At 38.2% G+C, this 26,829-nt stretch overlaps 1 protein-coding gene across 1 annotated transcript in view; it reads right to left on the reverse strand.

Moving 5' to 3' along the window:
- UBE3A (ubiquitin protein ligase E3A) overlaps positions 1 to 26,829 on the reverse strand; it is a 53,330-nt gene that overhangs the window by 9,609 nt on the left and 16,892 nt on the right. Inside the window, 6 exon segments of the mRNA XM_036406501.2 lie at positions 7,978 to 8,979; positions 8,982 to 9,232; positions 12,329 to 12,639; positions 22,328 to 22,372; positions 25,730 to 25,848; positions 26,454 to 26,600. Of these exon segments, the coding sequence (XP_036262394.1) occupies positions 7,978 to 8,979; positions 8,982 to 9,232; positions 12,329 to 12,639; positions 22,328 to 22,372; positions 25,730 to 25,749 (1,629 nt within the window). The 5' untranslated portion in view covers positions 25,750 to 25,848; positions 26,454 to 26,600.

The raw sequence follows: 26,829 nt of genomic DNA on the forward strand, positions 1-26,829 counted from the left end.
TTTACAATCTAGGGATAAACAGCAAGAAACTTACCACAGAACTGATCTGTCAGCCCATTAAAGCTCACTGGCTGTTAGCATTCTCTATTTCTATTCTTTTAAGCAGTTATTTAAAACAAGTTATCATTGTGTTGCACACAATTCACAGAAAAAGGAAGAAAACAAGATGTATTACTGGGATAATTAAATTCATCTGACAATGAAAATTCTGCAATATGATCTACATGTTTGACAATAAATGGCTTTGTGAAGGGATTACACAGATATGTTTTCAGAGGGGGAGACAGAAAACAAGCCTTTGATGAGTACTTGCATCTCTCAAACAAAGAGCTGGGGAAAAAAAACTAAGAACAAAAAAGACACTAGTATTACAGTCAAATCAACTCCCTCTTCTTGAGCCTAATGAACTCTCAGAACTCTCTTGCTCTTATTTCTTCAGTGCCTTTAAACAGATCTACTGCACTGCTGCTGTGAAAGTGAAAATTCAGTTAAGACCAAATCGAAAGTCTGACATTTTACAAGGGTTTCAAGTCTATATAAAGGCCATTAGAGGCCACAGAATCACAAAATAGTTTGGGTTGGAAGGGACCTGGAAAGATCATTAGTTCCAACCCTTCTGCCATGGGCTGGGACACATTCCAGTAAACCAGCTTGCTCAAAGCCCCATCTAGCATGGCCATAAATAGTTCCAGGGATGGGACATTGCCAGCTTTCCTGGGCAACCTGCTGCAGTGCCTCTCCACCTTCACAGCAAAGAATTTCTTCTGAATATCTAGTCTAAACCTCTCCTCTATCATATGAGGTCATTTGCCATTGTTCCATTGTTACATGCCTTTGTAAAACTTCCTCTCCAGTTCTCAGCAGCCCCCTTTAGGTGCTGGAAGTTTCTATATGGTCTCCCAGGAGCCTTCTCTTTGGCTGAGCAACCCCAACTCTCCCAGCCTGTCTTTACAGGAGAGGTGCTCCAGCCCTCTGATCATTTTTGCATCCCTCTTCTGGACTCAACCCAACAGGTCCACATCCTTATGCTGGGGACCCAGAGCTGGATGCAGCACTCCAGGGGGAGTCTCACAAGGGTAGAGTAGAAGGGAACAGTCATGTCCCTTGACCTGCTGGCCATGCTGCTTTTGATGCAGCCCAGGGTATGGTTGGACTTCTATGCTGTGAGTGCACATTGCCAGGTCCTTCACTTGCTTACATCAAAAATGTATCCTCTCTATAAATCAGAAGTTAAGCAAGGATATTTTGCAGCTGGTAAGAAATATGCTACTTAAAAGCATAACCACACTGGTTACACATATGCAGCACAATTAGCCTAAACATACCTATGTGGTAAAGAAAACTCAACAGCAGTAAATTAAGGCACAGATGGACCTGTATACTCCTCTAGCAAAACCATATTACTTGTGAGATTTGCCTCCGATGGGGGCTACTGCAAATTGTACTTATCAGCAGGTGCCCTTAACATGCTAAACTTTACTTTTTATTTCACTCCCCTACCTTATCCACACATGTCAATGCTCATTACAGCCCAGAATCTTACTACAGAAGTGTAAAGTAAAAAAGGAACGGAACAGAGAAGGTAAAGGCAGCAGCAATGACACTATGGACTCACAAAGTCACACCACCAGCAAGACACACTTTCTCCTGCTAACTGCCAAGTCAGCCAGACATGATCCAAGCAGCACAGCAAGGCAGGATGCTACAGACTGAGGGGGGTTATCATAATGGGCTTGAAGACTTTGAAACACCCCATGCAAAAGGAGTATGTGGAGAAAAAAATTCCACTACCTGGTACTGACAACTAAATTTGGAAAGAGAGGGAGTGTAACTTCATAGCATATAAATCTCAGTTAATAAACCACAAAGGCAAGCTATGAAGACCCCAATAATGACAGCAAGTGAGATTAACCTGTATTTCAATGAGCAAACTACAACATTTTAAGAAAAACTTAGTTATGTACCACCTAAGCCATTTGTACAAAAAATTCTTTTCCTAAGACAGCAATGGAGCTTAATCCATGTTCCAAGTAAAACTTGCAACTTTTGAAAAACAGAGAACTAGCATTTATTTTAAAACTGTAAATACAGGTTAAATGTTCAAGCTGGACAGACAGAAATTCTCTTATTTAGATCCCTTCCACTTACAACCAACAGCAATAAAGCTGTGGTTTTTTCCTCCCCAGTCATGACTTTGTTGGCTTTGTAGTCTTTACCACGAGTAATTTAATATATTGCATGATTTATGAATTTTCATGAGTTCTGAGAAAGCATATGCTGTCTCTGCATTTCTTCTGGGACAGCAAAACTATGTTATAGTGTGAAGGCTCTATGGTGTAATGGAAATGCACTAAGGAAGGTTCATATTTATATAAGTTCATATTTATACATATAGAGCAGTTAAAGAAATTTCAAAGTTATTTTTTGGCTGACAAAAACAGCCTATAAAAAGAGGAAGCAAACAGTCTTAGTTGAGCAATGCTGGCTAGGCAGATTAGAACAGTGCACTGGATGTCTGCAAGGGAGTCAGATAAAGGATTATCAAAAATCCAGTATTTTGAGCAAAGCCTGATGCTCCTTGAAGTAGATTCTGTAAGCAGGAGAATGCTGCTAAGCTGCTCAACTCAAAGTTTTAGGTTTAGCTGCTCCTTTGAGTATCTGTGTCAACACTGATGCTTCACAATAAAAACTGAATGCAGTGGGCAACAGCAGCAAACACAACTGTAAGGAGGCACTGAATTTAAGCAGAACACTGCAGTGTTTCTATAGCAGGAAAGTATGAACTTCAGTTATTGCTCTCTGGTTCTTAGGTTTTTTGGGGCCTTTCTTTCACAGTTATCTCAAACTTGTCAACATAGATGCTGCTAGGGAAACACAATCCATCTGTGTGAATTACTGAAGTTTTAGAAGTTGTTTTCTGTCATGATGGTTTGACTGGCCATGTCATTGAAATAATCATTACATTTTCCAGGGACTTCCTAAAATTCCTAAAAATGTCTAAAGCAGCAGAAGAATGTATGAACTGAAAAGTTGAAAGCTGAGAGATGATGTCATAAAGAGTATCTCTATTTTGTTTGCTGAAACACACCAATGTTCCACAACTTAAGACATTGGTTGATTTTACTTTGTTTACAGAATAACACTGCCTTCCTGAAAGACAGGAATGTTCAGTGAATGACAGAAATATGACAACATTTAAAAGCTTAATGTAACACCAGCATTTGGCAACCTGCTTAAAACTGATAACAACTGAACTAATTTCTATTCAGTTAAAAATGATCACAAACCACCTTAAGTTCTATCATAACATGAAGGTTCTCTTTAAGTTAGAAACAGGAATGCTTGCCACACTAGACAGAAAAATGACAAAACAAAGCAAATTTAAGCTTGAAAGTACCAGTGACACATCATGACATAAGTCGGTCAACACACTTTTCTAAAAACTGGCATGGAAAGTAATAGTTACAGTGACAAAGCAGCCTTTGCTCCAGCTGGTTTTTTTTTTACAATTCATGCATTTGGAGCCTGCACACATCAACAGTCACATGCTCTGCACCCAACCAGTGCATACCAGGGCTGACATTTTCACCTGAACACGCAAACTTCAACGTGGTCTCAAAAAATGTCAAATCTCCTGAAGTACTTTGCTGCTAAGACAGGAGAGAATCTACTACTGGGTTCAGGTGTCACAGAAGAGTTTTGGTCATCAAAACACTCAGCAGAGATATTTTCAAGCAGGAGAGGGTTGCTGCCCACTAGCTGTCTGCATTCCATGTGCAATTTGTCAAAGTGAGTTTCTAATTTGCAAGCCAAGTACAAGCCTGATTCTGCTGAAGGAATCCACCACGTTTTCACTTGCACAAGTTGTGTGTCATAACTCACACCCTTTAAATTACTGCTACCTGAGAAGAATGCCACATTTAACCTGGGCCATGGGGGTGGGGGAAGAGTAAACTCTGAAGAAGGGGATGAAAGAAATAATAGTTCTTGGGGAATGAAAAGGCAGAAGAGAGGATTTATGGAGGTATTTTCTTTCATGACTACCACACTCACACAAGGTGACTCAGCAGTGCAGCTTACCTATTAAATCTGCTAGACAGTAAAAAGCATGCTAACTACCTTCAGGAACTGCAAACTGAGCTACCAAGTCCCAAATACCAAACTTCCTTAAAAAAAGTGGGGACTGAAGTGTTACAAATTCTAAAATTCCACCCCTGTCCCCAGGTGACTTTTCAGACTAACATACATACAAGTAAGTATACAATAAGTATATACTACAAAGAAAGAGGTTTCATTAAATCATTTCCAATAAAAAAGAAAAAAACAAGTTTCTGAGGCAAGTTTCATATATGCAAAGAAATTGAACAAGAAATTTGTAAATAAATTTTTTCCTTAGATGTATGTGTTTTAGGGAACTAAGATTCTCTCAATAAGCAACTTTAAACAAGATAATGCCTTCAAGGTATTTAAAAAGTATTGCTCAAATTCTTAGTAGAAGGAAAAAAGTCCTATGCTGTTACCAGTAACAAAAAAAATCACTTACTAGTGTTCATATTTGCCTTACTGAAATCCAAGAAGTGAGAATATACTGAATTATAAAAGCTAAAATATTAAGTATTGATAGGAGAAAAACAGCTTGGTAATGACTTTATCAGCTCAACTGATCAGCAGAAAGACAGTATTTAGTGTGTTTGCAAGAAATTGCAAAGGCTGATCAAAGTATTTGTTTGAAAAATATTCAACATCAAAAAGGAAAATATGATTAAAACTATCTCAACCTCATTTCCATCAATATTCTTTGAAATGCTTTTATCAGGAAGTTATCAGTTATTCTATAGATACTCAAAAAAGTCTTCACTGACTTTTCTGTCAAGACACAGGTCTAGTGACATAAATAATAGTTACAATTAAAAAAAGTCTGTAAATATTCAAACCTTTGAAGTTCAAAACATATGAAATTTGAGGGTAAATATGTTGGTACTCGTAATTAATTACCTGTATGTTAAGCATGTTCAGAAACATTTTGTCACTGAACAGATATAAGAACATTCACTAATGAATATTATTATCTTGGAAAGATCTTTCTGGAATTTTTCAGTGAGACTCTTCCTAAGTTCAATACTGTACACTCAAACCAGCAGCCATCCCTGATGCAAAGTATTCAGTGCAGCTTTCACTTAGATTTGATGCTGTCAGTACTGCTACAGAAGCTTATAGTACCCATCTTAGATTCCCATCAGAGACAGAGCAAACTGTTTTAAGGCTTAGGACATAAGACTGAAGAGCCTCCTCCAGAGCTATTTCAGACCAATTAGGAAGTAACTGTGAAAATTACTAAAATCACTTCTGAACCAATTGCAAAGACTGCCAGTAACAACAGCATGCAATTCTTGAACAGATTGGCACTTTCTGACAAAAGACAACAGTGTAGAGCAGTATCTCCCCTGGAATAACTTCCCAGCTACCAGCACAATTGCAGCTTAGAGATTTCCTGAGGTGTTTGTGTGGCTCACACCAAAATGCCCATAATGTCCATTAGCTTTTGATGGATCTTTCATTCATGAAGAGTTACAGGTCCTGGGCAAAGACACCCACCCTCTTGAGATACACAGCGGGGAAAACAAAATGCCATTTTGCTTATGTTAAGCCTGATTCCTGATAATAAAACTAGGGGCTACCAGTTGTAAAAACCAGTATTTCTCATTCAACTTCTTCATTCATTTTTTATGTTCTCTCCATCATTGTTTTTACCCTTAAGAGGACTTCACATTTTCTTTGAAGAGACTCTGAGCTTTCCAAAATGTATTTCTACTGCATGTTTTCTGATATTAAAATGAGAAGAAACAAATGAAAGAGAATAGGCACACTGTGGCAAACAGCGACATTAGAGCATTCCATTCACTAACACTTCTGGGGGAATATTTAAAATACCTTCACTGAGCAATGATACTTTGTATCATCAGTTAAAACATATCACTAGTTAAAAGGTGGATTCTGTACCCACTCCATACAATACAATAAAATTTTCCCTACTTCCACATCATCCCTCAACAGCTACCTTGTAACATCTCTTTGAAACAGCACATACTCCCTTCCTCCACTTTGGATGGCACCTCTGTGTTCATCTCCATTTTACTGAATATAACCCATTTTCCGCTTCTGAGAAATGCCTGGGCTGCACTTGGCCTTTTTGGCTACCACTACAGTTTAGTTCAGACTACCTAAATTTAGAACAATTTTATCTTTTCACTTTATTTTCTGTCCCCAAATAAACAGTTTAAAATCCTTACTTTCTTTGTGGCTCTTACAGTCAGGTCACCATGATTTAGCATGCTCTGACAGTTTAAATTAACAGCCATAGGAGGATCCATGGCAACTGCCCAGGCATGTAACTCAGGCTGCTAGGCTGAGCAAGGGCTGCTTCAAGTGCATCATAATTTAGATTAGTATGTTTGAACTTAATCGAATTTAAATTTCCTAAACTTCCTACAGGCCAAGAATGTGGCCCCGCTGTAATTTGATGTTGCCCACAAGCTTTTTAACCTAAACATCTTTTTTTGTCCTCAAAGATTTCAACTTCTACTTCTAGCACTATGTAAAAGAATGCCTTTTCTCGTATTTATGAATTTTCCTTCTTACTATTGGATAAAGAGGAAGGCTTGCTTTTGCTCTGCTGAAATTGACATTTAAAAGAACATCCTAAAACTAGCTTTAATGCTGTTTTACCTCTTCATTTCCTAAAGAGAAAGAATTATCCCTCCCTTTTTTCCAGTATTTATGTGCCCAAAGCTGAACATTCAAGGAATAAACTCCATTACAGTAATATGACGAAATGTAACTGGACACAACTGTAAGTCTGATAGGCAGTGAAATTACAAAGACTATTCTTAAATAAAAACAACTGGTACACAGTATTTTTGTATTTATTTGCCTAATATAAAGTTGAGTTTACAGGCAGAAGTCACTTCTGCACTGCAATTTCATTTTTTCTTTTGGTTCTGAAGACAAATGTTTTCCCTGACAAATCATAATATCAGCAATTCCCACGAAGCAGCTAACTCAGCTGGAAATTCCTAGGCATACAGAAAAATCAAGGTAGGAGGTCATTTAGGGTTTTCACAATTGACTTTCACTGGCAGTTACACTCATCCAATTTAAGTGCAAGTAACAGCTGGGTTGAGAGGCAAAATGAGGTAATTTCCCCAAACCCTCTCTAAACACTTCTCTAGGCCTTCAATAACAACTTTTAAAGCCATCAGTAAATTTAAAAAATTGCAAACCTTGTGCTTTATTATAAGAACACAGGAAAATGAGTTTTTGAAAAGTACCAGCTTTAACAAAAAAAAAGTGTCCTAAAATAAAGAACATATTAAGGCTTCTATACAGAGCTATTCACTGTAAAGTATGTATCCTGTATGATTCCCCTCTTCCAAAAATGCATATACAAATGGCATTAAGTTTTAATTAAACAAGTCAGCAGATTCAGAAATAGGCTGCTCTCACACTTCTTTGGTATTAACAGGTCTGTCTGCCTCTGTCAGTTGTATCAGTATTTGCACCAAATTAAAATAATGCTTAATTTCTAGAAATTTTTAAGCCCGCAAGAAGAGTACACAACTAAAATGTTTTCATTCTAACTTCCATCTGAAAATCCCTACCATCAGAAGAAGATCCAGGACAGTGCAGAGGACAAAGAAACTGAAGTTGGTAACTCTCTCACCATCAAGATCTGTGCAGGATCTAATAATAGGGAATAGGAGCTATTTGATACTTTATGACACCTAAATCTGCAGAAGTAGTTCTGCTAAACAGAGAAATCTTCAACATCATGCTTAGAATTCAAACAATAAAGCTATCTGAGATTCTTCTGGAGGAAATCTAGTATATGTGCACTCACACAGAGTCCTTTTCAGTGACTCCAAGCCCATGTAGTTTGCACGAGTCAGAGCCAAGAAACCCTCGCTGCTGCTGACTTACCCGGACGAGCGCGTCATCGATGATGTGATCACGCCGCACTTTCAGCCGCAGGTAGGGGTTGAGCTGCTGCCCCTGAACCAAGCTGTAGAGCACAGTTATGCGTCTTTCACTGTACATCCGGATCCTATTGTCATAATACAATCCCAGGTTCTTGGTAACAGCATTCAATATGAAGGGACAGGTCATAAATGAGAATTTATTCTCTGTTTCTACTTTGAAGAAAGTGTAGTCTTTGTCCATTTCTAGAACATCATTCAGTGGTTCATTAATAAATTCTTCAAAAGGGATAAGTGGTTTTCTGCAATCTATAGTTTTAACACCAAGTTCTGTTTCCAGTGGGTCTACTCGAGGACCTTTTTTATTTCTTCTTTCCTCACCCAACAGCTCTTGAAGAGTTAGTTCACTTGATTCTGGGATGGGTTCTTCATCTTCCTCTTCGTTATGATCTGTATCCACATCCCCTCCTACTACATTTGCATAGTAAACCATTTTCAAGCACTTTGAAGCAGCAACAACAGCATCATCATCATTCACTAGGTTACGACTATTGAACTCGTTGCTTATGACTTTGTAAGTAATAAGCTGCTGAAATGTTTCCATCATTCTCCGAATTTGATCTGCTCTGTACTTAGACCACAATCTGACCAGTTTTGCTTGAGCTGCAAGGGGCAGTTTGCTCATTGCTTTGCAAAACAATGGTAGAGCCATTTCCAGATACTCTGGGCTATGAAGATTGCCATTCTCCATAACGATAATAAACAAATTCAGATAGTTAGGATCCCGAGAGTACACATTATGGTAAGTCAAGTCACATTCCACATTAGGTGACAAGTACACAAGTGCATTTAAAAAGGCAGTTTCTATTTTTTCATTAGAAAGTAACCTATCATAGACCCGTCTGACTGCTTCAATATCTACAGACACTTCATCTGGGCCTAGTTTTTGGAGGTTATTATCTCCCTGTGTGCTATCACCTATTCTTGATGATGAAGATGATGATGCACCAGAATCTCTTCCATAGCAGCAGCCGAACAGGCAGCTTTTTCCTTTTCATCTTCATCTTTGTCTTCATCCTTTCCTTGAAGAGACTTGAGCTCCTCCTTGGTGTGCTGCTTGGTTTTTCGGAAACTCTGTACCAGTGCTTCAGCACTAGAAAACACTCTCCCAATCACACGGATTAAAGGGGAATAATCCTCTTTTTCTCGACATAGTTCAAGAATTTCATATATCTTGTCTTCTGTTAGGAAGGTCACATCTATAAAAAGATAAAGATATTAGTTTTACTAATATAAAAATTAAAAAGATAATATACTTCTGGTTTGCCCTAAGAAAGCTGTGTGTCATATCATCACTAAAACTGCAAAAACAGTGTCAGTGCTGAATAAAGTCAAGACAGATACTTTCTAATTTCATTAGCATGAAAAATCATTACTTCATTCACTGACTTAGTAAAATATTTTATTCATGGATGTCAATCAGAGAATGCGTACAATAGTGAAACTGTTTTGCAGCCAATTAACTACATTAGGTAGTTAACAGTACTGTATTGTCTAAACAAGTGCAATCAGTAAGAGGTTTAAACTTTAAAAGCCTTAATGAATAAGGCTGCAACAATACAGCCTTCTGGTAAATCTGCATAGTTAATGTGTAAGTCATTAAACTAAACAAACTAGACTGTATCAACCTCTTTTTTTCAAAGCAGACCCTGAAGAAAAGACTCAATCACTTGTTTTGTTGTATGTTAATGGGAATATAAGATTTCTTATTTCTCTTTTTAATGCTTTCTGCAACTGTTTTTAGACTAAATTGATGCCTGAAAACCCTCCCGAACCCCTCAATATATGCTCTGAAATTTATGCTGCCTTCTAATTACACATACAGCATGGCATGTAGATTATATCTTTGTACATCAGGCCTCACTAAGATAAGCAACTTAGGTATACTAATCAACATGTTATTCAGAGGAACAAGATGGTTTACACACATCATCTGCTCCAAATACCTGTCTGTTCTCCCTCTCCCCAAACTCCTGATACAAAATAAGTCATTCGAAGAGTCCATTTGTTATTTGAAATCTTCCTTTCTCTTTAGAAAAAAGAAAGAAAACATTATTTATAGCCTTCTATGTTAGTTCTCAAACAGAACCCACAGATGCTTTCACATCAGGTGATGATTTACAGTAGAATTACTGTAAACATGATAAGACCATAAAAAATATTCTAGTTTAAGCAGATTCTTCTGAACTGACACATAATTTAGAACCAAAACAGAATCAGTTTAATAGCATCTCTAGAGAAAACATCTCAAAATTGTATTCACCAACCATGCTAGAACTACCTACCTCTGCAGAAAGAAGTGTATCATTTTAATAACAAGGTTTAATAAAGGTGTTGTATCACCTACACTGATACTCATTCCAAGAAGTCATTAAATTAAAAAGACAAACTAGATGATGCAAAGACAGACAACCTACTGACTTTCACAGAACCTCAAGCCACTCTCAGAGCACATGTAACACAGGAAAGGTTAGGCTTATGTCTTAAGCTTAGAGTGACTTCTAATCTGAAGACACTGACAAATCTCAAAACATCTGTCCTGTTAAAAAACCAGCTCTACTGAAAACATTTTGAAAGGACTCCACAACATCTATTTTTATCCACTGCAGTGCATGCTCAGGAAGCAAAACTTGTCTTAAAAGAAGTCTTAATTTTCTTGTGTTAAGACAAATTTACCTGCTGATACAGATGATATTCCATGACATGGCTCCTCAAAATGAGGACCAGAGTCTCAAGTTCATTGACTCTGGACCATAGACATTATTCATGGCATAAAAATTATCAGCACACACTGACAATTCAACAATATCATAAATTTCAGATTTCCATACTTCAACAGGAATTTCCTCATTCACTCTTTTAAAGGTTTTAGTATTTCAGGAACTCCAGAAAAATAATTTAATTATTTCTGAAGCATATTTCTTTCAATTTATTAAGAACTTTTAATCCTATGTCAAGCATAAAAGCAAGCTACACATTCTTTTCCTCGGCTTTGCTAAACTTTGCTGCAGATTTTCCAGTAACTGTTGGAGCAGACCTTAAAAAAATTCAGAGTGCTAGATTCCTTAGACATCACCCAATTCCAAAGGTAATTGAGCCTCAGATGAGCTTTAAGAATGCATTAAAAGCCCTCTGTCTATACAGCTACAAAGGAATGTCAATACTTGGGATGCTCCAAGAGAGGAAGTCTGAGTCACTGCTGTAGCCAACAGACTGTCTCTGGAGGTAGGTTCAGAAGACTCTTAGGTACCTGCCTTGGGGAGAGGGGATGGTTAGATAGAATAAAGAAAATTCTGTATCTGAAAATCTCCATTAATAATACAAAAAAAATCAAGAGGAAAAACACAAAACAGACTTAATGTGCCTCTTGCTCATGTAATGCTACAGTTCCTTCCCTTTCCCCTTCCTAGTGTTTGCCTCTCTGCTTATTCAGATCATAAGTAATTTGGGTACAAATTTATCCTTGCATCAGATAAAGAAGAAACTGGTGCTGGAATATCTTGGGTTGCTTATAACACAGTATTATGTTTTATTGCTAATTCTGTAGGGCTTTTTAAATCTTTGCTGTAGATTAGAAAAAAAAGTCGCCTTCTTTAGCTAAAATAAATGAATCTGGACTTGTGTTTATATCACTTTTTGCCACAACACTTAAAGGTGGTCTGCTCAAAGGTTAATGGCTTTGAAAACCATTTGGCCAGGTTTGTGGACGTGTTTGCATCACGGGTTAAGGTGACAACTAACATTATTCTATTAGTATGTATTTACTATTACAGATTGCTTGAAAAGCTAAACAGAAGTTAGAAAACATATGCACAGAACAGTATTTCATTTTACACTGGCTTAATAATAACTGTGCTCAAACATTTTTTAGCTTGGTGAATGTATTGCCTATCACTTACGGTATTATTTATTTCATCTGTTAAGTTTCTCAACATAGGATCTGAAATTAGTTAAAGTATAACTTTGATAATTTATTAACTGCAGAATAACTATGAAACTAGCAAAACTAAAAGAGTCATACAACAGCACTTACAACTTTTCCATATTTGCAAAAAATCACTGTTCTTGTAAGACAACAAATGCATGTTTATTTTAACAGAGATGTGGTCAAGATCTAGATTTGGAATCAGTGTTCAGCCTTAATCCATGCATTTTTCTGAATCCATAGGAAAATACTCAATTGTCTAATACTCTATTTTACTAAAGTCAGCAGAACACCACCAGAATGAATTCTGTTGGCTTGTACTTGTGCATATGAAATGTGTTTTATTTCATGAAAATTGTAAACATCTTACCTTTAAAGTCATCTCTCGGGCCTTGCATTTCCTTCTTGTTCATTTTTCTGTCAGTGCAGGAATTGTTATGGGCACCTTTGGAATTGTTTTCTAGGTAAGCTGAGCTCGTTCCTTTCTTGGAGGGATGAGGATCACAGAGTTTTGCATTAATCTTATAAAGCTCGAGGGCCTTAATGGCTGCTGCATTGTTATCCATACGGAGAAAAGTTGGACAGGAAGCACAAAATTCATTCGTGCAGGCTTCATTTCCACAGCCCTCGGTTAACTGGTGGTAGTAGCGCTCTATTAGATGCTTTGCAGCTGCTCGCTTCCTGTAGCAAACATTCAAACAGTAAGTACAAGGATTAGTGGAGCTTTCACATACAAAGCTCATTCAATAGCATCAGCAAGGCAGAGATTAGTCAGGCACTGAAACACAAGATTTCTGTCAGAGAGAACACATCCGAAGATTTTTTTAAATGCAGGATTCTCATCTTGATAAATGCAAATATATTTAACACACAATTTAATTTTTGGGTTCTATGTAAGTAAAAGATAAATCCTGTTTATGCATTTTTCAGCTTTACATGGTAGTGCTACAGTGGAGACAGTCTTGTACAGTTCTGAACAATCTCAACTGTCACTAAAAAAGAGAGCAATTTGGATGCAAAACAAGGCAGCAACTGAAACAAAACTGAAAGTTGTACAGGTGTTGAATCTAATATATAGTACTGAGGCATGGCTGCCACTGACAGATGAAAGAGGCATGAAACACAAACAATTCAGACATTTATTTAGCAATACTATCAATACTATACTATTTTACCCATTTTATCAAGATTCCAGATGACTAAATTATCATATTTAGTCTATTTAAATCTGAACAAAAAATATTCCTTGATTAATTAAACTGATGCTAAAAACACAATTAGAGATAACCTCAAGGCTGGATATATTTATCCTCAGCTTAAATAAATTATATGGTTGTCCAAATAAAATAAAAAAACAATCCCAAAAAGTGCTATCTGCCAAATCCTTCTGTTTCTCCTGCCATTATAGTATCAAGTACGTATTCTGAAAAATCACAGCTGTATTGCTGTACAAGTCTAGTGCTCAGTACTATATATATGCACAAAAGAAAATGTAACTGCCTTATTAATAAGGCCACAGACTTCTACAGAAACATGCAAATAGTAAAGAAATCACTGGAAAGCTGCAGGTAACCAGGACAGAAGCAGCTGCATGCAGCACCAAGAGCACCATGTTTGACCACATTTCAGAAAGAAACCCCCAAACCTTGACTGCATTTAAAATAATAAGTTATTAATGAAAACTACCAACTATGAAAGATTTCAAACATTCTGACTAGGCTTAACATAAAGGCTTTTTATGGAACTTCAGTGATACAGTACTACTAAAATTAGAGCAGCAGAGAAATTGTGACATTAACTTAAAATTGCCTTTCCTGATGTCAATGTATGCACAGATTCTGCTTAGAACAAGTACTTCAGAACTGAAGTGCTAGACCCACTGGTACTTCTCAGCACTTGCTGCACCTTGCTGTTAATAATGGCTGGTTAAATAGCAGTTTCAATGCAGTTGCTTCAAAAGGGAAAATGTTCTGAGAGTGACTACTGATTACTCAGCAGTAAGACCTCTGCTTTTTTCTCTTCACCCTTCAAGATCTCATAATCCCAGAGAAGAAAATACATCTTACAAGGAAAACAATTACTTTGATGCCTACCTGAGCTTTCATTCCCTGAAATGTTTTCGTTCCAGGGAACAGAAAACAAACAAAAAACCAACTGAGGTGAAAGGTTTCCGTGGCACTTTGATATGGATGTGGAAAGAAAAAGCAGCATGAGCAATATAATTAAAACCATTACTGTGTAACAGGGAATAGCTATACTCTAATCTAAGGGAAGTGTTCTGGTCTAACATTTTTATACCTAGACTTACAAAAATCTGCCTCTCTCCATGTACATCTAAAAATAAGTGGGTTTTTTTTAATCTTGTCTTTCATACTTCAGCCATTAGTATAGAGGCTTTAAGAAAAACCATCCAAATCCCCTCAAAGCAACAGTGTTTTAGTACAACTTGGAACAGTAAATTATTTCAGAGACAACTATTTCTGAATGCAAAATTTCGTGCTTTGATCATTCCTGACCTTCAATCATTCCAGACCTCCAGATTTAGAGTGTGAAATACTGTAATTTGCAAGCAGGTTAAGTATTTATATATGAAAAAGCTGAATTTTTACACCCGAGCTGTGGCCACCAACATGCACACTTTTCCAGCTCACACATGTAGTTTGAATAAAGTTATATGAGTGTATAAACACTGATACATTAACAACACATTTTATCATGTTAAACAACACTTCACTTTAACCAGGTTATATCTGAGATGCCAGTAAATAAGGCTAAGCTTAGACTTGTCTCTAACAGTTAACATCTGAAGGACTCAATGTTTTTTTTTTGCTTTTAGTTTTTAGCGACTAATTACTTCTCAAACTTTGGCATGCCTACAATAAGTCTGTTTGTACAAACACTTTTATTTTAACTTGTGGCTGGCAACTCACTGACTCAAGTTCTCTGAAACTCTATTAGAGACAGAAGGTTGTATTTTTAATTTTTCTTTTTTAAATCAAGTATGGAAGCAAACAATATGGTGTACAACAGTACAGAATACAGCAGTATTAGAATTTTATAGAATATCCTTAGTTGGAAGTGACCCACAAGGATCATCAAAGTTCAGTTTCTGGCCCTACACAGCACCATCACTAAGAATCACACCATGTACCTAACAAACACTTCTTGATCTTAGGCCTGGCACTGTGACCACTTCCTTGGGGAGCCTGTTCCAGTGCCCAGCCACCCTCTGAGTGAAAAACTTTTTCCTAATATCCAACCTAAATCTTCCCTGACACAGTTTCATGCCATTCCCTCAGGTCCTGTCACCACAGAGAAGAGATCAGTGTCTGCCCCCTGCTTCCCCTCACCAGGAAGCTGCAGACCATGATGAGGTCTCCCCTCAGTGTCCCTCTCCAGGCTGAACAGCCCAAGTGGACTCAGCCACTCCTCATATGGCTTCTCCTCAAGGTGCTTCATCTTTGTAGCCATCCTTCAGATGCTCTTTAACAGCTTTGTATCTTCCTCATATTGCAATACCCAAAACTGCACACAATATTCAAGGTGAGGTTGCCGCAGAGCAGAGTGGGACAATCCCCTCCCATGCCCAGCTGGCCATGCTGTGCCTGATGCTCCCCAGGGCATGGCTGGCCATCCTGGCTGCCAGGGCACTGCTGGCTCATGTTCAACTTGCCACTGACCAGGGCCCCCAGGAGGCCTTTCTGTGATGCAGGTCCCAGGAGCACTTGTATTTGTTGAACTTCATGTGATTGGTGATTGCAACCCTCTAATTTGATGAGGTCTCTCTGCACAACCTGGCTGCCTTCCAGGGAGTCAACAGCACCTCCCAATTTAGTATCACTGGCAAACCTACTCTGTATACCTTGGAGACATGCCTCCAAGTCATCGATGAAGATGTTGAGGAGGGGCAAGGATGGAGCTCTGTGGAACTCCACTAGTGACAGCTCACCAGTCTGATGTCACCCCATTTACTGAAACCCTGTGCCTGACCTGTGAGCCAGTTGCTCACCCCTCACATGATGTATTTATCCAGCTGTGTTCTGGACATTGTATCCAGAAGGATACTGTAAAAAGACAGTATTGAAAGTTTTATGGAAATCCAAAAAGATAATATCAACTGGCTTCCCTTGCTCAACCAGATGGGTCACCTTATCATAAAAAGAAATTAGGTTTGACATGAACCAGCGGTGGCTATGACTGATGTCTGTGGTTTTCTTCAGGTGTTTTTCAGTAACTCCCAGAATAATCTTCTCCATAATTTTACCAGGCACTGATGTGAGAGTGACAGTCCTGTAGTTTGGAGGGTCATTCTTCCTGCCCTCCTTGAATATTGGGCCAACATTGGCCAGTCTCCAGTTGACTGAGAGGTCTCCAGATTCCCAAGATCATTGAAAAATCCTTGAGAAAGGCCTTGTGATGACATCAGCCATCTCTGAGTGTTCTTGTAAGAATTCCTTAAGTCCCCATAAACTCGATCCTTCCCCTCTCCCTGGCAGCTACTCCACAGACTTTTCACATTACCCCAGACAAATGATTTAGGTAAATAAATAAAATAAATTTCAGTGAGGATACAGACCTCAGAAGGTAGAAGGGAATTTACCAATCCTTCCACAAGAGCTACCCTTACTGAGGTTCATCAACAAAAAGACTTACAGAAAGTGCAGTTCTGAGTAAGTTAGTGTGAGATTTTCACACATTCCATACCACATTCCCACTGGCGTACTTCAGGTATCACAGTATCACTGTCCATTGCCAAAAGACCACATTTCTTATTTCTACATTATTCAGCAAAAGAACTTGTAGCATACTCTTTGTATTGTCCACAAGCAAAAACTTGATCTCTTTCTACATTCCCCTGCTCATTTAGTAAGCTGAAAACTGAAGTTCTTGGCTTGAGGCATTAAAACGGGTTCATCAAGCAATGTAACATAAAACTACTCTCTATTCTTGGCTCATGCTACACCCGTGAAGAGCACAGCTCTCTTCAAGTTCCTATAAAGGGATCTGGTCAAGTGCAGCTGGTCCCTTAGAAAACTCAAGGCCTGGTTCACTGCTGCCCATGAGCACACACAGTTACTACTGTAGCTCAGGCTGTAGTGACTGACCTGCATAAACATTTCCAAATACCCATTGTTGTTGCATATCCAACTATGAAACTGCACTGGTGTGGCTGAAGTTGTAAACATTTCACAGGCATATTCTTATGACTGAAAGATAACTTCCCACTCAGTGGGCCTTGTATAACCTCCCCAAGCAAGGCTTCAGTGAGGAGGAGAGGCACCTAAAATAGACACTCAACTTCCTTCTTTAAAGTCCAACAATTTCACAAGCACACTTTTCTGTTTAAAATGAAATTAGCATTTATTAGTTTGTAGTAGTTACAGAAAAAGAATTGCTTTTAGGCTTTCCATGTGTTCTTTAGCTAATAAAAAGCCAGATAGTAAGTACTTTGCATTTGTAATTTAAATGGTGCCAAAATTGTGGAGTATCATGAGAAACATGTAAAACCAAGACAAAGGTGAACTGGGCTGCATTTTCTGTAGTAATTGTAGTAATTTTTCAATGTCTAAAACCTGCAAAAAACAGGGATTGAGTGTACTGGTTCAAAAGTTCCTATGAAACAATGTAATTTGCATTTCTCAAATACCTTAAACTAAATACTGGAGAAATACCATGGAATGGAATCTCTTGCCATAGAGAAAATTAGAAGTTTAAACATTAAAGGAATTTTTGAAAGACCTGAAGCATGTAATAATTTAAAATTCACCTACAAAGCACTTACATTCAAGTTTACATTTACATTCAAAATGCGCCTGAAGTTTAAAATATCTGCATAACTGCATCATTTTTGCTTGTAAGTTTACCTAAATTTCAGAAATACAAATGGATGTTTCATACTTGTCTGGAAATAGCAGCATGAAATAACACGCTTCTGAATGGTTTTTGCTTAGGATACAATAACTACTATATTATTGTTACAAATAAATCTCTCATTGGACAGGAGTGCTGGAGGGCAGGAAGGGATCTGGACAGGATGGATTGATGGGCCAACAGCATGAAGTTTAACAGGGTGAAGTGTCAGGTCCTGCACTTGGGCTACAACAGCCCTGTGCAGTGCTACAGGCTGGAGCACTGTGGCTGGAAAGCTGCCCAGTGGAAAAGGACCTGGGGGTGCTGGTCCACAGCAGCTGAACTTGACCCAGTGTGTGCCCATGTGGCCAAGAAGGCCAATGTGACCCACACACCTGGCCTGTGTCAGCAATGGTGTGGCCAGCAGGATGAGGCTGTGATCTCCCTGTTCTTGGACCCTGAATCCCATCTCCAGTTTTGGGCCACTCACTGCAAGGGAGTAATTGAGGTGCTGGAGTGGGTCCAGAATAGGGCAATGGAGCTAATGAAGAGTCTGGAGCACAAGTCTTAGGAAGACCAGCTGAGGAAGCTAGGGGTGTTTAGCCTGGACAAAAGGGAGGGTGAAAAGTGACCTAATCACTCTCTAGAACCACTTGAAAGGAGGCTGTAGCCAGGTGAGGGCTGGTCTCTTTTCCCAGGCAACCAGTGACAGGACAAGAGGAAAACGGCATCAAGCTGTACCAGGGGAAGTTCAGGTTGGACATCAGAAAAAGTTTCTTCACTGAAAGGGCTGTCAAGCTTTGGAATGGGCAGGTCACAGAGGTAGTGCAGTCACCATCCCTGCCTGGAATTCCTCAAGAAACACCTGGACATGGAATGTAATGCAATGGTCTAGTTGATAAGGTGGTCATTGGTCAAGGGCTGGACTCTGTGACTTTGAAGTTCTTTTTCAGTCTTGATGATTCTATGATTGCTCCAAGACAGCTAATTTCATTAAATGGAAATCTACTACAGCCTGTTTTACAATGGCTATTAGGAACTTAGAAGTGCCAAAATGTTCATAAGCAATTTTCTTAATAGAAAAAAATAAAAGCATTAATATGCATAGAAACCCAGGAAACAGTTTTTTTAGTACTAATAGCAAAGCAGTTTCAATAGATGCATTTGTAGAATAAAGAGACACATCTGCAGCAGTTATACTACACTTTGGAAAGAAGATGACCAGCATGTCAAAAACTGTTAAAGAAGGTGTTGTAGATGGTCATCTTTGTAAAGTTAAATATTGCTTTGTGCAAGTTTCAGCTTCAAACCCTGCATGCTGATTTTCCTGTTTCTGTTTAGTTAGAGTAAGAAGAGCAGTGCTAGAAAAGACAGGCTTCCAGTAATAGCACTGCCCACACAGAGCCTTTAGAAGAGCCCTGCACACCAAACTGCCGAAGAGTCCACCCACAGCTGGAGCCCAGCCCTTGGTTCCAGCAGTGCTGTAACACCTTTTGCCTGCCTCAGCCTCTGGCCTCACAGCAAATGTGGATCTGGCAAACGTGCCTGTGCATGGAGCTCACATTTTCCAAACCCCATTCTTTCCAGTGTGGTGGACCCCAATAGCAGGGGTGGATTGTGAGCTCTGCATGGACCATACTGGTTTAACCCAAGGGACCTTCCTTCCCACTGTGTGCTCTAGATCCAGCATGCTTCTGGGAATAGCATGTGCTGACAAAAGCATGGCATTTCCTCAGAAAGGGCACCCCTGAGAACAGAAGGTCTGTCCTGGCTATATGGAGCAATGCAGGAAGACAGGAAAAGGGAGCAAAGAACACAGTCAGCATCTATCTCGCAATCTTGTCTCAGAAAAATTGTCTTGCTACAGTCATATTAAAAAACAGAGCAGGGTTTCAAAATTGCAAAGAATCCCATCCTCAAAAGCAGAGAGAAGGAAAGATGAATGCACAGAAAGCTGTATGAAGACAGTCATATCTTTGCCTTGATAAAAAACGTTAAAAAAAACAGAGAGTGAAAATACATGAACATAAAAGAAGTTACTGTTAAACAATCAAATTATGTGATTTAGTGCTAAAGAGGTTTTAAGAAAGTTATATGAATCGAAAGGGAAAGTCAATGGAGATGTGTGACAGGAGCAGTCAGAAAATGCTGACCTTAACAATTCTAAGATAAAAGACTTGTAAATTTGAGTCAGCACCAAGATGTTAATCACATGGAGACCCAGAATTTGAAAAGCCTGGGATAAGCAAGACTTACATATGGAAGATTTTGCTGTGTAAGAATCTGAATATTTTCTTTAAATTTCTTTTCATGCAAACATGTGAAACATATATGACTATGCTCTTGGTATGAAGCTTTGTAATTCAAAACATGGAAATAAATAAATCAATTATATCAGCCAGCCAGAGTAAAACCAACCATTCATTGTGCAAACAAAAATCCACTTGCTTTAGTCCCTGCATTTACTAATGAATTTCAGGCATGTAAATAACACAGTAACTATTTTTAGCAACACAGCAGGCTTGCAGGTCACAACTCTACCACTCAACCTGCCATTCCATCTTATGTGGCAAGAGCAGCTATGCAGAAGGATTGCAAACATTCTCTGTAACAGGTGTAGTCCATATCACATTGTGATACAGTTCAAAAAACATTCAGTTTTGCAAATACACTGTATAACTACTCATCAAATATGTGAATTCCTACAGCTTGACTGGCTCATATTTATTTTAGACATGGCTAAAATTTATGAAGTCAGGGCCACACTGATCACTGGTGTACATAAAAAAGAAAAAGTATTTAGCTGTAACACAGGAAAGCTTACTTCTGTAATTTTTTTTAATGTTCGGTTCTAAGGAAGATAATTCACACACACACACAAGAATTGTCAAACTTCTAAAAGGAAAAAAACTTTACTGCCTTTTCCTTCTGATTTATGCTAGGTTGTTAAAGTCTTTGTTTCACACCAGTCTAGGTGAGTGCTGCTGATACATCTTTGCTTAAAATGCATAAAAACCATTACTCTAACTGGTAATATCCAGAGTGGACTATAGCCAGCCTGCAGCCTTATTTCCTCTGTTTGGCTAGGACAGGGAAACTAAAGGACACAACTTAACTTGCTGCAGGAACAATAAACCACAATGCAGCAGGGGCCACTACTGGAGCAGGAGTAAGAGATTATGGCAGGGCTTTTATTTACCCTGTGACCTCTAACACAGCAACACACAGAGTCCACACACCAACAGGCAGAGTCACCTTTCAGGTCAGGCTCCCTGCAACCTTCACTGCATTCCTAAGAAAGCAGCTGGACAGCACTTCTGTAGCAGATGGTATGAGTGAGGGAAAAAAAATCTGAGGTACCAGAAGAATTGCTTCTCCTAGTGCAACAAAAGGCTTCACTGCAGTGAATTGTTCAGAAAAGCCTTCACTGTTTCCTCCTCCTCATTTTTTAGGGGGGGCTCACTGCAGTTTTGCTCCTCCTTAAGTCGGGCAGCTACAGCTGAGAAGTCCTTGAGCAATTCACACCATGTCACTAGGCTGCAAAACATCCTGAAAATGGCATCCAGCTCACAGCATGTACAACGCTAGACCGCTTGGGGGGAAGGCGTGAAGGAGACAGTTTAAGGTCAGAGAAGAAGTTCATGGCAGAAGAGAAATGAACCCGGATCTTTTGAAGCCTCAGACAGCACACCAACTACTGGGCTACATTCCCTCTATTATTTTGGAACCTGTGCTGTTATCTAGAAGAGCAGTTTGTGGTTTCCCTGTTTGAGTTCTATGACAGGACAGTTTGAATAGCTAGAAAAGAATTTTGTTTGCTAACTCACAGAAGAATGAAGTCTCAAAAAACTTTTTTTGTTTTTAAATAGTCCTCTAAATTCCAGCAACTCCTTTGAATTTTGAATTTAAATGAACGTTTCAGTCTACCACAATCTTGATTTTAGTTCATCCTGGCTTCTAACCTAATGAAGACAGACAAAAATGTTCAGACCTGTCACCAAGATGTTCTGTGGTTTAGCGAAAGAGAGCTAGTTTTCTGTTTCTAGAAGTAACTGGCATATAAATTCACCAAATTAAGTCACGATTTCTTTTTCTTAGTTCAACAATCCATCTACCACAAGAGATACCAGCAGGTATTGGGCCTTAATACTGAAGTGTCTTCAAAGCCATGCAAGATGTTAGTGAACAGCAGGTAGCAATTACATCTCTTCTGTGAAGTCTGAATATAGGCTGTAAGATTTCTGACACTGTATTATGCTACCATCTACTGGTTCACGTTAAATTAAACCTCTGAACTTTCCCTTAAACTCATGCACCCTCCAAACAAAACAAAAAAAAAAAAAATCAGTTTCTACAGAGGCTTAAAATTGCAAAATATTAATTTGAAATTTGCTAAGGTAATTTCACAGTTCTACTCAGCTTTTGTCTTCTTTTTATTAAGCAAATGCAAGAGTGACTGTTATACATGTTCAGAACATTTTTATCAAGATAAACCAAACTCATCCAGTCATTTACTTACATTCGGCTAGTTTCAATGTTCTCAGAGTGTGGTTCTCCTGGTGATCTGCAAAACCAGACAGAAAAACTTAAGCACTGCTTGTTCTTTTAAGTCATTACAATATGAAGTTATGAAAGATGGAATGCGATGAGTGTATTATTGCCACTAAAAGCATCAACTTTTTGATACTTGCAGATTTAACTTCTCAAACTCTAGAATTCAGTTTATCACATAAAACATGATAGTATAATTAAGCTAAATTTCCCTAAGCAGGGGAGCACTTGTTCCCCGTGCTTACGCAACAGGAGCCATTAGGGGAGAGATCTGCTGGCAGTACTTCTGCATTCTGGCTGCACAGTGCTCCAGGGTTCTGGGCTAATTCTTCATAACCACTTCTGTAACCAAACGTGTACTCAAAGATTATCAGCGATCAACTGCAACCAACAAATTCTCTACAGAGCTGGACTCTAAGAAGTAGCAGCTCAGAAACAGGGTCCAAAAGGATATCAAAACAAATCTCTTATCTCTCTCCACCTGAATTCACGGAGCTAATCTCACAGATTTCTATTGTCTTCAGTCCAGCCAAGAGATCAGACAGCAAAATTCAGAATTAAGTGTTATTGCCTAGCACAAGCAGCACCTGTGTTTAGCTTGGCAACCCCACTGACTTAATTTACAGACTAATTCAGTTAGCTCCATACTAACTTAAAGTAGACTAAATTATAGTTATTTAGCTCCTCCTTATTCCCATCTTCCTTAAGACAGCACTGATTCAACTTAATTTTTTTCAGACAGCATTTTTTTTCTCTCTTTGAGGCAGAACTTCCCCCTAGCCAGTGAGTTTGTAGCCAGACAAGCCAGAAGACAAGCCAGTACAAATGCAGCAATTTTGTTTCCCATCATCTTAGGATGCCTTGAAATCAGACCTTTGCTCGGGAACAACCTTTGGTACAGTTGACCAGTACTGCCATGCTGGAAATACTGTGCAAGGAGTGGAAACAAAGCACAGCCATTACAGTAAAACTCTGCAGCTTAGATGAACAAAAATGTCTTTCATGACAGCTCTCTAAAAACAGAAGTGAGCTAAAATCTGCAAACAGAACTAACTTTTTAGGTTTCACCAGAGTCTGCTGAGAGACTTCAGTTAGGACAGCTAAGCAGACTTTCCCACAGCTTTACAGGAAAAAAAAAATCAATATTTATAAGAATGCAATTTCTAAATTTCTCTATTTATTATAAAACTATCTATAACATTCTAAATGCTATTGGAAATCTCCACATGTAGCCTGATACATTCCTTTTTTCCTGCTTCATTGTGCTATTTTACTGGATGGTCTCTCCTATTAAAGTTTGGACTGCTCTCCAAATGCTCTACTAAAATTTTAGTTACTTTTCTGAAATATCAGATCTTAAAAACTTTTTGGATTCTACTAAACAGACCCAGTGCCTAGAAGGTATTTCTGGCAGACAACTTATAATTTCCAGGTTAGCTGGATACTGTGTGGTGACAGATGATGCAGAACACAGGAGATTATTTGTTTGTATTTCACTAACTTATAAAATTTAACAGACACTAGGGACAGAATTCTGAACTTCCTATCCAACTAACATTACACTCATGCTTGAAATGTAAATACTCTTTAACTGGAAAATAACATAAAAACTGCCCAATCTCAAAATTTGGCCTCTGTTTATTACCTCCAAATTACATTTCCCTTACTCATTAAATTGTCAGGACTGACAAGGCAGTTGCTGACAAAAATATTGCTCAGCAGCAAAACAAATAAGAATTTCCTTTTAACTCTGGTGACCAAAGCAAGCCTCTAAATGCTTAGTGAAAAGAATCTCAATTTTTTTTCCCACTCATTCACCGGAGCATTTAAGTGTTAGAAGCTGGAATAGAAGAAAGACACATGTTTATAGTCATACTGGTTAGCTCCTCTATTTACTTCCAAGACTTTAGAAAATGGTAGCAAAATGTCTGGACATTTAAGGCTTTTGCTTTCTTAATTCCAGTATTGGGACATACAACACATTGAAGATTTGGGAAAGAGTAGTGCTTTTAGTTGCTTCGAAAATACAAAGGAAATAGTGGTGTTAAAAAAAAACCCATCAAGAATATCTAAAGCCTTTCAGCCTTTAAAATAAACAGCAGCATGAAGAATTACAGAAAAAGAGCAGACTGGCATCTAAACTCTGCATATAAAAAAAGCAGCCTGGTGATCTGCGTACAGACATGAAAACAGCTAGCAGTATATCCAAAATCTTTTCCTATCCTCACTATTTGTGAGAATATTATTAGGGCTGTAAAGAGACAATACAGTTCGGTATATGTTACTCAAAAAAAAAGGTTGTGTCTATAAGATAAACAATATAAGAAAAAAATACCATCTAGCTGGGTCAAAAAAGGTTTAGTCCTCTAAGGTAAGTGGTTCTGCAGAACACAGGATGAAAATTCCTTCAGCTTATTGTTTTCTAAAACATGAACAGACCTACTATAACTATGATTTGCAGAACTATTAATGGACATATTAATTCGATTTTAAAAGGTTTCAAATGACAACATAAGCACCTAATAAAATGAGGTTTCAATACTAAGCAAAATGAAATGGAAGATCAATCTAATTACAGGAATTGTACTTGTTTGCTGAGAAGCTATTTATTTTGCAATACCCAATTGTTTACAAACAAGATACCTTGTTATTTCCTGTGAGCAGGCAACAGTATTGAAAAACAACTATATAGTACGGCAAGACGTCCTTTCATCATGCTTAAAATCTGAAACAAGAGTTCTGTTCAGAGAAAATCTCAGAGCAAATGCTCTTAAAAATTTCAGCTTTCAGTTAGATTGTAGACACTGATCACAAGACAACAACTAATCTGAATACTGCAGTATGAGCTCACAAATTCAAATGGTGGCTCATTTCCAATAACACAGGGAGCAACTCCTCCATTCTACAAGCCACTCCTTTTACTTCCAGTGTACCTCTCTAGATGAGAAAAGTAATGGTATGCAAGCTTACACACACTTTAACATCATCAAGCCATCTGGAGAAATACTTCAAAACAAAAACTGAACACATGCTTGGATAAGTATGCTAAACAGTTTATACAGAAATTCAGTACGACAGCAAAATCAAAACCAGGGACTTTTAAATGATAGCATTGTTCTTAAGAGGGATATCATGGAGCACCACAGCGTTTGCTTGTATTTTAAAAAGCAGGCAAGGGCAAACTGAGCCAGCGTTGAAATCACTGTCAGCAAGAGTGTAACTCAACTCTGCCGGCTGACTTATCTAAAACAAACAATGTAACTTAATATTATTTATAAAACCAACTTCAGGCCATACAAATTAAATACCTTAAAATAAACATTATAGTAGAAAAACTCCTGAGAAACAACCTGATATGCTTTATGCTTACCTTTTACAAGCTGTGGCCATTCGGTGACATCAGGGTGATCACAATTTTGAGTCACTGATCAAAACCGAGTTGTTGCACCAGTCCTGTATCACGCTGAGCTAAGCATAAGCTTAACAATTCTAAATAAGTAAAAATAATGTAGTTAAAAGTTCTTAAAAATTATTTTCAGACAATTCTCTAAATAAAAAAATAATAAAAAGAAGGAAAAATATTGATGCTAAGCATTGTTTTATCAGCGAGATTACAACTTACTTACATTCATTTTTTGTATGGCATTTTAACTTCTAGAGTAACTCGCTACAGTACAATCAACTGATAACCTTGAAAATTCAGCAATTTATTTTTAGTCTAAAAAACCAAAAGCCATACCCATCTCTTGGACCAGTGCAAAATACCCAGTGTCAAGACAATAAGGATTCAAGGATCTGGAAGTGTGTGCATAAATATGAACTGTAATTTGTAACTACAATAAAATTCTGGTAGAAATGTTGCTGCTACAACTTGATTAACATTGTTTCTTAGCAAGCAAGGCTCTGTTCCCAGGGGAGCAACAAAGTAACCTGAACTTTGTTGTGTGCCTCTCCCCAAAAAAAGTAAGCTATAAATAAGTAAAAGTTTCAGAGGAGCAACCTTTGCTATCTGTGGCAAATCTTTTAGCTTCTTTGCTCCATTTTTATCATGTGTCCTCTCTCCTCTCCCTTAAATTTTCAAAAGTATATTTTACCTGTCAATTGTTTCCCGTGATCTGGCTCCACTGGTATAAATGGAAGGGTTGGTCCTTTACTTTGTCACGCAGGTGGCAGCCAATGATCACTCAGCAATACTCGTGCCCAGAGCGCCCTGGGACCACCCCAGCTGATTACTTCCATGGCTGAAAAGGAACCAGTTAGTCTCTTACCTACTGCTATTATCTACTCTAAACTAAAGTTAACGGAAAAAATATTTCCAAACATAATCCTCAACACTCAATTCATCCCATTCTCTCTCCCCCCCAAGCTCCTAAGTGCACTGGAGAAAGTCAGAAAAGAAAAAAGGTCTCTGAAGGAGAATCAGATGACAAACAGCATTCGCTTTCTGCTAATATAAAGTTTTGATAAAAA

Source organism: Molothrus ater, chromosome 2 (assembly GCF_012460135.2).
Source record: "Molothrus ater isolate BHLD 08-10-18 breed brown headed cowbird chromosome 2, BPBGC_Mater_1.1, whole genome shotgun sequence".
Lineage (NCBI taxonomy): Eukaryota > Metazoa > Chordata > Aves > Passeriformes > Icteridae > Molothrus > Molothrus ater.